This window comes from Oenanthe melanoleuca, chromosome 1A, assembly GCF_029582105.1.
Source record: "Oenanthe melanoleuca isolate GR-GAL-2019-014 chromosome 1A, OMel1.0, whole genome shotgun sequence".
NCBI classification, from domain to species: domain Eukaryota; kingdom Metazoa; phylum Chordata; class Aves; order Passeriformes; family Muscicapidae; genus Oenanthe; species Oenanthe melanoleuca.
The window spans coordinates 51,104,414-51,118,573 of NC_079334.1; the positions used below are offsets into that span (position 1 = coordinate 51,104,414).

At 38.9% G+C, this 14,160-nt stretch overlaps 1 protein-coding gene across 1 annotated transcript in view; it reads left to right on the top strand.

The window, feature by feature from the left end:
- The window catches only part of MAPK12 (mitogen-activated protein kinase 12), a 30,662-nt gene extending 23,238 nt beyond the window's left edge, over window positions 1–7,424 (top strand). The window contains exons 7-12 of the mRNA XM_056482537.1: window positions 1,218–1,332; window positions 1,958–2,029; window positions 2,616–2,695; window positions 3,425–3,503; window positions 5,035–5,208; window positions 5,995–7,424. Of these exons, the coding sequence (XP_056338512.1) occupies window positions 1,218–1,332; window positions 1,958–2,029; window positions 2,616–2,695; window positions 3,425–3,503; window positions 5,035–5,208; window positions 5,995–6,065 (591 nt within the window). The 3' untranslated portion in view covers window positions 6,066–7,424. The remainder of the gene's footprint in view (window positions 1–1,217; window positions 1,333–1,957; window positions 2,030–2,615; window positions 2,696–3,424; window positions 3,504–5,034; window positions 5,209–5,994) is intronic.
- The last annotated feature ends 6,736 nt before the right edge of the window (window positions 7,425–14,160 follow it).

A 14,160-nucleotide genomic window follows, 5' to 3' on the forward strand; every position in this document is an offset into this window, starting at 1 on the left:
TTAATTGGTATGAATAAAAAATGTCTCCCTTTGCATTCTATTCCTGTTTTTAAATTGATTGGTAATCAGAAGTTATGGGGAAAACATGCAAATTATATTTCTAGTATGGTAATAAAGATGAAACTATCATCATTCCCTGAATGAAAGTAATTGCAGAGAGCATTACAAAAATATGACTCTTGGTATAGGAAAGCTCAGGTGTCCCTGTTAAAACCCCTGCCCTATCAATAAAAATGTGCAGCCTGATTCACATGTGGCTGTTCATGCAAAGCTTCATATTTAGTTGTCTCTGTGGGACCATGATTTATCTTCAGTAGAACTTTATTTACCCTCGCTCCTGTTTCTTGTTAGAAGCATGAACTTTCCAATAAATACAAACTGATTGTCATTCCAGGAGTGGAATTTTCTTGCTGGTCTCTGCATCTTTTGATGGTCCATACATATGGGCCTTCTTCAGGAAATCTTACAGAAGTTGCCCAAATGTCATAACACTGATTTTTAATCTTGCTGCTGTACACATTGCTATATCTAGAGAAAAATATCTGAAACTTTTAGAAATGAGCTGGATTTTGCATAGCACTTCAAAAAAATTGCACAGATCTTGCATTTCTTACAAAACGTTTTTCTAGTTGATGCTGGAGGTTGGAGAAGACTTAGTGGGACTAAGTGATGGTAATTCCCTGCTCTTGTCAATTTTCAGTGTGACCTAGAGGAAGTCTTTCCTTGTATGAGTTACTCATAAAGTAGAAATAACAATACATTCTTCAGAGTATTGTTTTGTGGAACACACTCTTGAGTAAGCGTGCCACCTGGCATATGAGAGCAATGGACACTGTCTAAAATGGATGCTGTTCTCTTAGCTGTAACTTGGTACAATGATGATTCTGTGCTTAGAGAATTTTTTGCATTAAGTGTGTCCAGTATATTTTTAATTAATAAGTGAATAAGTCATTATTTTCTTTACTGGTCTTGCAGCTTTTGATGGTGCCACAGAAGTATGTAACTTAAAAAAAAATTTATCCAAATCTCTGTGCTACCTCTGTCTTGATATTCAAAACAAGAGCAAGACACTTCAGTGAGAAAAAGATACAAAAATAAATTAATCTCTCTCTGCAGATTACTCCAGTTATTTGGGTTTTTTTTCTACAGTTGTAAAGAATTGTATGAAATAGATAATGAGTTAGCTGATCTGAACATGCTTTGTGCTTCTACTACAGATCTTGGATTTTGGATTGGCAAGGCATACAGACAGTGAGATGACTGGCTATGTGGTTACAAGGTGGTACAGAGCCCCAGAGGTCATACTTAATTGGATGCATTATACTCAGACAGGTCAGTGTCTCCTCAGAAGTATCTTAAGAGAGCTAAAACATCCACTGAATCAGGTGATACATAAACAAAACTTTGTTTTTGAAATGAGTAAGAAATTGGAGGTGGAAATGACAGTGTAATTATACAACATTTCCTTGTAGATAAATTGCAGGTAATCATGTGGTGGTGAGTTTGAGTTTTTTTAATATATGTTTTGAGAGTAACAGAAAGTGGCAAGGTGATGAGAAAAAAAAAAAATTTAAATTATTACAGGTCATGATGGTCTGGTCTCTGTTCCTGTAAAGGTGTGCTAATTTTAATTTGAACAGACAGCGGAAAATAGGTAAATGGGGGGAATTGAAACAACACTGAGATAACTATGGAAGTTTTTGAAAGTGTTGAAAATCTACTTCCTATGTGCCTGTTACTGAGAAACTCGTTCTGCATATTATGAGGTTATCTCCAGTTTGCTCATTAGAAAGTCAGTTAGTTTTACCTGGGCTGTTCATCATAATTGGGAATGCACACATTTATTTTATAACAGGCTATAAAGGTATTTTTTGTACTTACTTAAAATATGTTTTAAATTAAACTTTATGCACATTTAAATAGACAAGTTAATGTGCCTCTTGGTCTTTTTTTTCAGTTGACATCTGGTCTGTGGGCTGTATAATGGCTGAGATGATAACAGGGAGACCTCTGTTCAAGGGAAATGATCGTATCCTTGTGAATTTATGATAATGATGTAAGAAAATTATGAGAGGTTGTTATGTGATACAGTAAGCCTGTTCAAAATCAGATTAGTATAAATTGAAATTGATAGTAAAACTTGCTTGCAGCTTTCTCATTAAATCATTATGTCATATTTCTACCAGTTTTGCACACCTGCCAATTAAATCTTGTATTACTTCAGTAGAAGTGATCTTTGAATCACATCACAAATCATCAAGTGAAAGGCTCTTTGATTATAGAAAAGACTTTTTTTTTTTCCTTGCCTAGCATATGCAATACATATGTTGATTGCTTAGATACTCTAATACTTTTGGACTGATTTTTGTCCAAACAATACAGAACAGGCCTGATAATATTAGAAAATGATTCAATTATGTGTTCCCAAATTATAGGATATTTTCTTCGCCTTTTCTGAGAAAAATTGAGGACTTTCATCTTTTATAAATCTTCTGTTCAGTCACTTGAATTAAGATTTTTACATTATTCTTCAACAGCAAAAAAAATGCATTACTTTTGCAGGATGCTTAGTTTCCTAATAGTGAAAGAATTTGTTCCTTATTTCTGATATTCAGATCTGGACCAACTCACAGAAATAATGAAAGTAACAGGTACACCAACTCAAGATTTTGTTCAAAAATTGCACAGTCAAGATGTGAGTATTCTGATTTGTCAGTTGGTTTTCCATGTCTTGATTTTCCTTTAAACCATGCTCAGTTCTTAGATAGGCTGATGGTGATAAGTATTAATTACTGATATGGAGACCTGTGATGGTCCTTTTCTGCCTTGACATGATTTGTGTAGCCACAATAGCTGCTGGAGATGAGGGGTGGAATGACAGAAAATTATAAGAACATTATTTAAATATTTCAGGATTCCAGTGTGTACCTATAAATAGCTGAGCTGATACATGGCAGCTTTTGTTGTAAAGGTACTGAAAGCATGAAGAGGTTGAGAAAACCCAGTTGTTTGCAAACGTCTCTTTTCTGTCCTTAAGTCAATGTCCTTCTAGACTCCTGAGGCCCTTACTATAAAGAACCTAAATTTATTCATTAGACTAACTGTACAATCTAAGGGAATTAATGTATAAGGTTCACTTCTAGAGATTGCTGTAAACTCACTATGATGTTCTTTCAAATAATTAATACATATTTATTTGAACAAATAAATATGGAGCACTAATAATTAAAGCTTTGCATTATAATTTCTAAATCGTCTTGATTAAAAAAAAATATTCCTTTTGGGAAGAAGGTGAATATCAGAAAAAATGCATTTGTACAATGTGCTGTCAAAATATTGTTGAGAAAAATATTAAGCATATAGTTAGTGTTGTCCCATTACAAAGGCAACAAAGATCTAATTTAATATCCATGTTTCTTTGAAGGCAAAAAACTATATCAAAAGCCTACCAAAAGTCCAGAAGAAAGATTTTGCATCCATCTTGAAGTATGCAAATCCTTTGGGTAAGGCTGTTTGTGTAGATGTTGTGTTTGCATTGGAAGCAGCTGCTGTACCAGTCATGAGACAGGTGAACTGATGGTTCTTGGGCTATTCTGTCTCTTGCTTTCCATAATTCATAGTTTTGATTGTGGCAGCTGAACTTTGCTGAGTTTCAACTTGCCAGGAATCAGTTGTTTCTTAGAAGCATAAAAAAAAAAAATTAGTATATTGTATTTTAAGTTTCAGTCTAGCACCTGCTTATTGGTTTTACTTGAGCAGTTTTCTCAAGAGCCCTGGCAGATTAAGTATATGTAATAACATTTTCTCTGTACTGTATTTGAACTGTAATTCTGAAAGCCCAATCTGATCTGCAGTTGAAATACAAGAAAATGGAAAGCTGACATTTTAGTAATGGAATTAATACATCCTGAGAAACATCTGTGCATTCCTGAGAAACACTGGCTTGGATTCCATAGATATTAACAGCCAGAAGAGCATACCAAAGTGCATAACTGTGACATGACCTGAGGCAGCCAGAGCTCTGAAATTGCTCTCAATCAATTCCCCAATGACCTAAACACTAACAAAACCACTTTTATTAGGGTAATTAAATTTTCTCAATTTAAGAAATTAAAATTTTAGGTTCAGATACAGTTACAAATAAATCCTGATTAATAAACCACTCTTACCCTTATTGCATGGTTAGCTGATGGGTAGCTACAGCAAGATACACATTTCCATTTAGTTTTTAGGATGTCTCTTCTTACCATTTCTGTGACCATCTGGCTGCTTGTGGTCTGGAATAGGACTTTAAAGAGAATATACAACATGGAAAGCTGGAGCTGAAGCATCCCATCCCACACTTCTGCCTCTACTTCCTTTCAGCTGCTCCAAACCCAAGAAAGTCCTTTCAGAATAGAAAAATGGAAAATAAACAAAGCATTCATCATGCCTGTTTACACTAGTAACACATTAGTTTACACTTTGACAGTCTAGCAATGGACCAAATCCCAAATCGACAGGAGGGAACATGCAAAATTTTAATGGGTTGTTTTGGCTGAGGTCAAAACCACACAGCAGATGAAGTTCTGAGATTGTGATACAGCTCTGAGATTCTGAGTATGAACCTGTCTTAGTGAACTTCAGAGTGTATTTGGTTTGGATTTGGTGACACAAAGTTCACTGTTCACCTGCTCATTCAGCTGCTGTCAGGGGGTGATGTACCTTAGAACCACAATGAGTGGCAGTGATGAAGGACACCTGGGAGAGCCCAGGCACAGTGGTCCTGGAGCCAGAAGCTGAGAAGTCATTAGCTGAGATGTTTTCTGTATTGCATACAGAAGCAAGGGAGCACCTCTGCATTGCATCAGGCTTTGTACACATCCCAGCTTGCTCACAACTAGTCGTGCAAGGAGGCCCCACTGGCTATAAATGGACACCCAGTGATTCTGTTCTGTTACTCCATGTACTTATTTGAAATACCTCCAGGGTAGTGTTACTGTGTACAAGTATCAGGTGTGTGATTTGAATATGCTGTGGTTTTCTGTGCAATAGCTGTAAACCTTTTGGAGAAGATGCTGGTGCTGGATGCAGAGAAGCGAATCACAGCAGCTGAGGCTTTGATGCATCCTTACTTTGAACCAGTTCACGATCCTGAGGAGGAAATTGAAGCTGAGAAATACGACGACACATTTGATAACATGGATCTTCCACTAGATGAGTGGAAGCGTGAGTTTAATTTTCTGATGTTTTCAAAAATAACCAGAAAGGCCATGCAGAAATAAAAATGTTTCCCTTTAGAAATGAACTCCTCTGCTTTTGATCAGAGTAAATAGACAGCATTAAGAGAAGTGCCACTGATAAGCCAGTGTTCATCTTACCAAGTTCTTATGAAGGATCTCCAAAGGTTTCTTCTCTGCTTCCTAACAGAGGCTGTCCTCTATTTCCCTAATGTTTCTGTCCTCCTATCTTCTGTAACATAGAAAAGAAACCATTTCTGTACCTTGCCTTTCAGTGGATAGGGCAGGTGAAGAGATTGTTTGACTGTTGCCTCTAGAAGACTGCAGTGGTTGCTGGCCTTAAGGTTAAATCTCTGCTGACACAGATACATTTTTTCTACCCTCAGAGAATCTAAGTTTAATCTTATTTTCCTCTAAGGTTGGAGGTTTATAGTTTGTCTTTTAAGTGAGAACCTGACTTTTAAATCTAATGTTCTCAGGAGCTCTTGCTGAGGATATTGCCCACCATACTCAAAAGTCAGTGCTTGCATCCCTTGGAAAGCACCTATACCATTTCAGTATTGGGCTATTTTTTCAAATCTGAAATGGTGAAAAAGTGATCCTTCATTCCCTTACTTTGTGTATTCTTCCTCTCTTTTTGCCTGAAGAGGTCTCTCTCTTCCTGAGCTAGATAAGAGCCCAACCATGCTGAGGTTGCACCTTGCTCATTCATGTTTGTGCATCTCTTCTTCTGATTAGACTACAGTAATGCTATATCTGTTCTGTTGTTTTGCAGGCATTACATATAAAGAGATATTGAACTTCAAGCCACCACAGACACTGGACTCAAAGGAGACAGCAGTGTAATTGTATGGCTCAGTATTTTCAGAACTCTGAGGAAGGCAGAAAAGTTGTAAATGTTTGTGACATTTCAGGTGTATAAACTTAGCTCTATGTAATCTGTTTCATCTGCACTGTAAGTAAAAGCAATGTCCTTTACTCTGCATGTGGAAGTTGGTGCCTCTGGGCATAGCATTTCGAAAATATCCAAAAACTTATTTCTGCCTACAACTTCTCCTTTCTGCACGAAAGGACTCAGACTGCAATAACCTGGTGCCATGCTCAAAAGAGCAGGACGAATTCTTCAACTCAGAGATCAGAAGAGTACAAGTTACCACCCCAGGCAAGCTGGGAACACAGTATGTTCAGTGTGCTGTGACTGCTCTCCCAGGCCACTGAACTGTCTTGAATGCAAGAAGTACTCATGTGACTTGTCTGGAATATTTCCCTTTGCTGAGATACTGGGAAGGCTAATCGTCTGTTAGCTCAGGGACTGCAGTGGGTAGCAGAGACACAGCCCAAATGAGTGCCTGCATCCCCTATCCTGTGTGAGCGGAAGAAGACCTCAGAAGTGTTGATGTCCTACCTTTTTTCAAAGTAGCCAGCATAGCAGAACAAGATTTCATAAACTTGCTAGGTGAACAGTCACTGGATATATAATCACTGTAAAATGTTTTTCTCTGAATACAGTGAATTTTCTTTGTATAGTAGAGTAGGGATCAAGGATTTCCAGGGAGAAATTCTGCAGATTTTCTAAAATTTTTTAATCTCTCTTAACATCTTGGTATTGAAATTATCTCAGACAATCAGCAGTGCTGATTTTAAAAATAAAGCTGCATGTGGGTCACTTTATGGAAAATGTAATGAGGACCAAAATGATACACTGCAGCTCTTCATTGGGAAGACCTGCAGCAAGCTGGTTTTTTTTTTTCACAGTGTACAAAGCTCTTACTAGGTGAAGAATAATAATTATTCCCTTTTTTTACTCTTTTGAACTCATCTTTGAAAAACCTTCAGACCTTTTGTTGAGAGGTACCTTAGCAGGACTCACCTTTCTTATGGGTTAGATGCGTCCTGAGCTCCTCTTTCTGTTCTGTTACTGTATTTTCCTAGGTGCTTTGTAAGGGTCTCTGAGAGGTGGGAGAAAGAATTGGCAAATCTTTGTGAAGAATTTCTAGATGAAGTTGCTTGTCTTTCTTAAAGGTATCTTCACAGTTGACTGTTTGGATGTGGGTTATTCTCAATGTAATACACTGTGGTGTATTACTACTGAGTGAAATGAACGTGAAGGAGGACATTTGATCTTGGCAGGTGGTAACTGGAAAAAAAGAATTTACTTGGGTTTTTTTTCCTTTAATAACAAATATAAACCGTAAGTTTAATAAAGGCACAGTTATTCTGTTTCTTTCAATTAATGTTTGAATTAAACACCTGTAAATATTAGCATTTGTTTAAAATTTGTTTGTGATGAGAGTTGATTAGCTGAGGTGGACACCTAGAGAGACTGAACAATAACAGAAACCTTAAATTCATGTATTTGACAAGTCATTAAAAACTACATTTTCAGGAATGCATGAAAAAAGGTAGAGTATGTAAATTGAATCAAAATATTTTTCCAAGCTGCAGGCTCCTCACAGAGGAAGGCATACTTAAGAGTCATACCCCATCTTGCACTATGGACTTTCTGCTTGGTCTATATTAAATAGAAACTTTATATTTTACAAAATAGGTGTTTTATGATCTTGCTCTGTGGTCTTCTTAAAAGTCGTGGGAGGAAAGTGCCTATTGGAATTAGTGGTGTTGATAGACCAAGTCAATGGGAAATGAAAAACGTCAAACACTTACTTGAAAATGCTGCAGCTGTATTTTAAATGGATTTCAGCATCCTAAATTCTAGCAAATGCCTAAAAGTCTGGAGATAATGCAGATGGCTCAAATGTTAGTCAGACTAGGAGACAGCATTTTTTAAATAGAAAAACTACTTTGTATTTTCTTCCTAAAGGCCAACACTTCAGTGGGCATTTCCACAAAGTCAAGCCCTAAAATCCTCCATTGTCTGAGGTGAACTTTTCCCTCTCTTAATTTTAACTTGGCATTGGAGAAGCAGCCAGCACACATGAGAAAGACATAAAAAGATAATGTTAGCTTTTCTTGCTAGTGGAGGAATATAGAACTTTTAAAGTAACTGAAGGCCTTGATGCATATGTCAGCAAAGAGAGAAATACTGTTGTGCAAATGGCAGAGACAACATCAAGTTGGTCAAGAAGTTTCTGTGAAGAGACTGAATTCTGCAGAAATGGCTGCAAATGGCAATAGGGATCATTAAAAGAACTGTGAGCAGAAAGAACTGAAAGCAGAAGTACTTTGCAGCAGAAGTAGCAGCTACTCCGAAGGGAGAGACAACAGTTCCTAAGTTATTTGCTACTCCTACTGGTGCTAAGCAACTCAGGTATAAGAACCCAATGTCTGTTTGCCTTAAAAGAGAAATGTAAATACATTCTTGCATGTACATGAAATGTGTTGTGACAAATAAAGATTGTGAGTTTGTTTTTTACACAATAATGGTCTTATTTTCCCCATATGTATTCCCAGATGCATAATCAGCACTGAAAACATTGTTTTCAGTGAAGAGATTTGTATGAAATTAGTACTGTAGGTACATTCCATGTAATATTAGCTGCTGATACAGGTTTTTTTGGAAGCTAGTCAGATCACAGATGCTAATCTTTCTCACATTTTCTGAACCTGGAGTTGCCACAGAGCTGAGCTGACTGTACTACTGCCACCAAATTATTTCTTAACAGCTTCCTGGCTTTTACCAGACATCTCTGCATTGTTTTGAAGGCCAGGATTTTGGTTCTTAAGTGCAGTTGCATTTCTCAATCTGATTTTAAATGCCAAAGTCAGACTGATGGTCATCAAGCATGAGTTGGACAGGGAAGTTTGAGTTAACAGAGTTCCAGTAGGATGTATGGGGCTCACGTGCTACCTGACTATTTTAGAGCAAGATTGTCCCTTTAAGTATTAGTCTTTGTTGTATTGAAAACTCACCAAATGTTGAATTTAGATGATGTGCTATTGTGGGCCAGATGTGGTTCACAACTTCCTTTCTTGATTATTTTCTCTTTTTTAAATTGGATATCACTGAGGTGCGTGCTAATGTGTCCCACAAAATGTGCTCACTTTGTTCTTGATTGGGAATTACTGGCATATGAGCTGGGTGGGATTCTTTGAGTTTCCTACTTTCTGATCTGCTGTTCAGAAGTGAATACCAGATGCTTCTAGTCTGTACAGCTAAAGTTCTCAAAGAATGAAGCATCTGTTAGATGCTATCATTCACTGGATCTTGGTATAAAATAGCCGTGTATTTTGACAGTCCCTGCAGGGACTGCAGAAAAGAATAGGGCTCAAAACACCTGCTGTCTCTGCTGATTAATTCTCCATCTCCTGCATACACTGATGGCAACTGATTGTATAAGCCAAACAATACCAGAAGCAGTTTCATGCACAGCAGCACTTAAAATCTCCTCCTAAGTCTTCATAAGAATTCAGAAGCCTGAGTTGGAGAAAGATCAAGGGAGGAGAACTTCCATCATACAGACACTCTGTGAAACTTCATGGAGTACCACTTAATGAGCAGGTCTTGTGTGCAGATCATTTACAGCCTGTGGAATAGTAACATCTGAAAACTGCATTTTCACCTAGCAGCCACCTGCAGCTCTGAGGCATGGGACTGATACATGCTTTTTAACTACAGGAAGAGCATCCCACAAGGAGGTGAGTGGGGACAAGGAAAGTATTTTAATGATTCATCACTTTTGTCTGCTGCTGTTTTACTCTGTAATGGAGCTCCTTTATGTTTTACCTCATTACTTTTCTAACCAGGAGTTTTCTAGTTTGTGGTCTACTTCATGAGTAAGCAATGAGGTGTATTTCCCAGCAAAGTTAGAGTTATCCAGGCATGCAGCTCTTACACCTTTCATTGAAGCATTTTGAATATGCTGTTACCTTTGAGAAGCAAAATAGACTGCTGGTGAAACAGATTAAATGCAAGGAAAGAAATTGCTCAGATCCTGTTCGATCCTCTTGGTTTTGCCACACAATGTCCTGGAGCACATTTTGCTGGGAGCAGGTAAAGTCTCTTGCTGTGTTTGCATGGTGCCAGCAGCCATGAGGCTCCTGTCAGAGTGATACTTGTAATACCAGCACCTAATCCACTTCAGTTTGATACTAATAGGAAATTCACTATTACTGTAACATTGTTAAATCACAGCTGATAACAGTAAAATTGTATTGCTTGGAAAACCGTGGGCATTTATTCCATGGGGTCCTGGGCCATGGCAGCTTTTTTAGGCATTTTTGAAGTCCCATTTATACATGACAATTCCTGCTCCCAAGAAGCACCACTTTGGCATGTGCCCAGACATTTTGCTGTTCCTATGTAACTCCTTATATTTTTGGGTTTGAGCCAAATTTGATTTTTCTTTTTCATAAAAATGGTAGTGCAGTACTGTAAGGAGAAAAAATAGAGCCAAGAAATGTCATCAGAAAACACCCACTCAGGTTTTCTCTAAAGCAATAGATCCAGCAAAGTGCTGCAGGCATGGTTCATTTACTAGCACTGACATGGCCACAGAGCCAACAGCAGCTGGAAAATTGTGCTCAGCCAAACTGATGGGTGCCTATGGCTGTCATTTCTTGTCTCTTGTTCTCCAGCTGTAAAGGAGTAACAATGCAGCCTTTGTGAGATGGTTGTTCAGAAAGCCTGACAGAGAGCTCTGCTGTGAGGGTTATGAGAGCCTCTACAGGAGGTCACGAAGCTTGGGCTGCTGGGGCTGGGGGCCAGCTCAGAGCCACTGCAGCCAAGGCTGGCCCCTTCCCCATAGTGACCTTGGGGAGAGGCTCCCAGGCACTGTGGGGCAAACCCTGATGGGGGGAGCTGCTTCTGGCAGAGGCTCTTGCCTTGGCAGTACCTGAGCTGCAGCTCCTCAGCACCCCACAGCCCTGGCCCTGGCCATGGGTGCCACCAAACCACCTCCACTCGCACGCTGATGTCCCACTCTGGGCTGCCCCCATCCCCAGGGAGGTGCCCCACACCCAGGGCTGGGGCTGGCCCCAGTTGCCCCCTGCCATCTGCCCTGACCTAGATATGGTGGTTTACATTAAAGTAGGGTCGAGTTGAAAAGATTTGTTGGCAGTGCTGCATAATACGTGGAATGAATACGTATTTCTGTGCCATTGGCAAAGCTACTGTAAGTTGATCTGAGTCTCCATATGGACTGTGTCATGACAATATCATTAATGAAATGTTTCATACATGAAGCATTTATGCAAAAGCTAGTGATCAGACAGGAAAGAAAATTACTGCAAGAGAGTGCAGATTTACAATGCAGGAAGAATTTTAGGAAGGCATTACTGATATTGTAAATAAACAATCAGACTCATCAGAAAAGCAAAACCACAGCAGTGAGAATATAGTGAACACTGAGATGAAGTACTGCCTGCAGGCAGAGTGGGAGGGCTAAGTCACCAGGCACACATATAAACTCTAGGCCTCATGTCACCTTACAGACTTCAAACATGACTCCCCATATGGCTTTCAAGCAGTCTGGTAATGCTTTATGTTCAGATTGCTGAATTTTCAGAATAGATGTGAAACTATGGCTGTACAAAAATGAGTGAATATTTGGAGACTCAATGAAACAAGCTCACTATAACTATAATTACTTTCTTTACTAACTATTGCCATTGCAAGTCTTTAAAACAGAACATTAACTGTGTTTCCTTAGGTTTCCCAGTCAGTTTTATGACCTCTTATGCTTTATGGCTGGATTAGTGGTTTTGATCACCTGGATTTGATATGATTAATGTTATGAACTTGCTGCATGTCTTCCAGCTTTTGAATTGCTTTCCATAACTAGTGTTTGGTATCATTAGAGTAATTTGAGACATATATTATGTATGTACAGGGAAAGATCCCTTTATGCTGTAACCTCAGATCTTAACAGAGGGATAAGCATAACTTGCTATGAGAAAATGCTCAGGAAAGGCTGAAGAGCTGAGCCAAGCAAGCAGAGAGCATCAGTGTCCCACACACTGGCTTGCCTTAATGTATCAAATTCATACCAGTGGGTGCCTGAGGGCTCCCTTAGCGTTAATAAAAACTTCTCTAATATGGTATTGTGACATCATCAGCTGGTTCATACATCCTTTGTGATCAGCTAGGAGTTTTAAAGAAGACTAAATCTCTCTCTTCTTGTCCAGAAATGTTAGACCTTAGTAAACACTGCACATGACAGTCGGGCTGGTTGTGAAGGGCCTCTAAATGGTCCTTTTCTCCTGGAAACGAGAAAAATGAAAAATTGGGAGTAGGCAGAATTTGAAGCACTTATTCCCCTCATTTTTCTGTGTTAGTTTTATCTACTCAAGCAGTATTCTAACCAAGGAAATCAAATACAGCTAATCCTCAAAGAAAGAAGTTGCCAAGTGGATGTCCTCACGTGTGGCCACGGATGCAAGCTGGCTTCTCTCACTGGAGTGTTGGGGCAGAATTGCTGTGGAAGGACTTCAGTATGCACAGGGACAGAAGTTGTTTGTTCCCTTTAGAGATTGGCATGTGCATCTGCAGCATCCCTTGCTGAAGCCAGGATATTAGGATGAGGTTGCCTTATTGAGCCAACCTTATGGCAGGGAAAATGCCTCCCATACTGAATGCTTTTTCAACATCATGGACCAAACCAAACGTTTTATAGAATGTTGTGAAAGATAATTCACCAAAAACAGTGAAAGAGTGGTCTGTGTGTTGGCCACCTCTGTCAGTTTTGCTCTGCCATAAGACATTGCCATCAATAGGATGTATTCTAACACTCAGCATAAGCAGAACAGGCAGAATATTGCCTTCCAGGGATTGTGGAAACTGTCTTTGCCTTCCTTAGGTACAGAACCTGTCTGTGAGTAACTTCAGTACCTCTGTTGCATTTTGCTAGAATATCAGGGAGAAAAATGCTATTCAGCATGAAGAGAAACATGTAGCATTTAGGATGCTACATATGTAGTATGTAGGATGTTTCTAAAAGTAGTTTTCTCTCTCGCCAAACAAGTCAAAGGTCTCCTGTCCCAATACATTTAACATTAGTAATGCTGTAGTAGAGATGTTGATGTAACAAGGCTTATGGGGAGTGGCAGTAGCTTTTATCACTTTTATGAAAGATGTAAGAGCAAAGGAAAAAAGCTGAGGAAGCTGTCAGGAAAACATGCACCTTTTATGGTGTGAAACTAGAGCTGCAATCACAAATCCTTTTTCTCTGGATGCCCCAGTCTAATTTCAAAATACCTTCTCCTCTAAACTATTTGCTCCTCTGTGGTTTCCATAGTGAAAGAAGCCTCCTGTGGAGACAGTTATCAATCTTTGGTCGCTGCAACCAGCATGAAACCCTTAATGCTATTTAGAGAATGAATGGATCCTAAGACCAAAAAACCATCAGCCTCTCCTGTCTAAGTTTTAATTATTTCTCTGGTTGTGGTTCCCTGAGCTTCATATACTAATTAGAAGTAAACCGTAGTTTTAGAGATCGTTTAGGTACTGTTTGATTTTGAGCTGTTTGTAAATGATTGCTCTACATTTTTTCTTATTTATTCAGCTCTTCTTGTTAGGTAGTCATTTAGGGTAGATTCACCCATTTCACTTCCCAGTAGTTCCATTGGAAGAAAATGGTTGCCCTGGAATGAAAGTAAAGGGCTGTGAAGACCAAGTGACAACATTTCACAGGCAGGCCCCTCAGTCTGCACCCAGATTAGCAAATGGGCGCTGAAGTCTGAAGTCTTGGGCCCTCTAATCCTGGCCTGCTGGCTCAAGGGCTCTGCCCAGGTATTGAAATCCAAATAGAGTTTAATCATTAGGGTGGAGACTCCTTTATCAGTGAATTTCTCTTTGAGATAGGGTAATAGAAACCAAATGTCTTTGATGTCAACAGTGTGCAACATAAGCCATCCCAGAGAAAAAAGAAGATGGAGCCTGCCATCTGCCCCAAGGCTCAAAGAAACAGAAGATATTTTTTCTTCCCTGTAATTTTGTATAGCATATTGCATCTTTCTATTTATACTTTCTCTTTAAAGACTGACT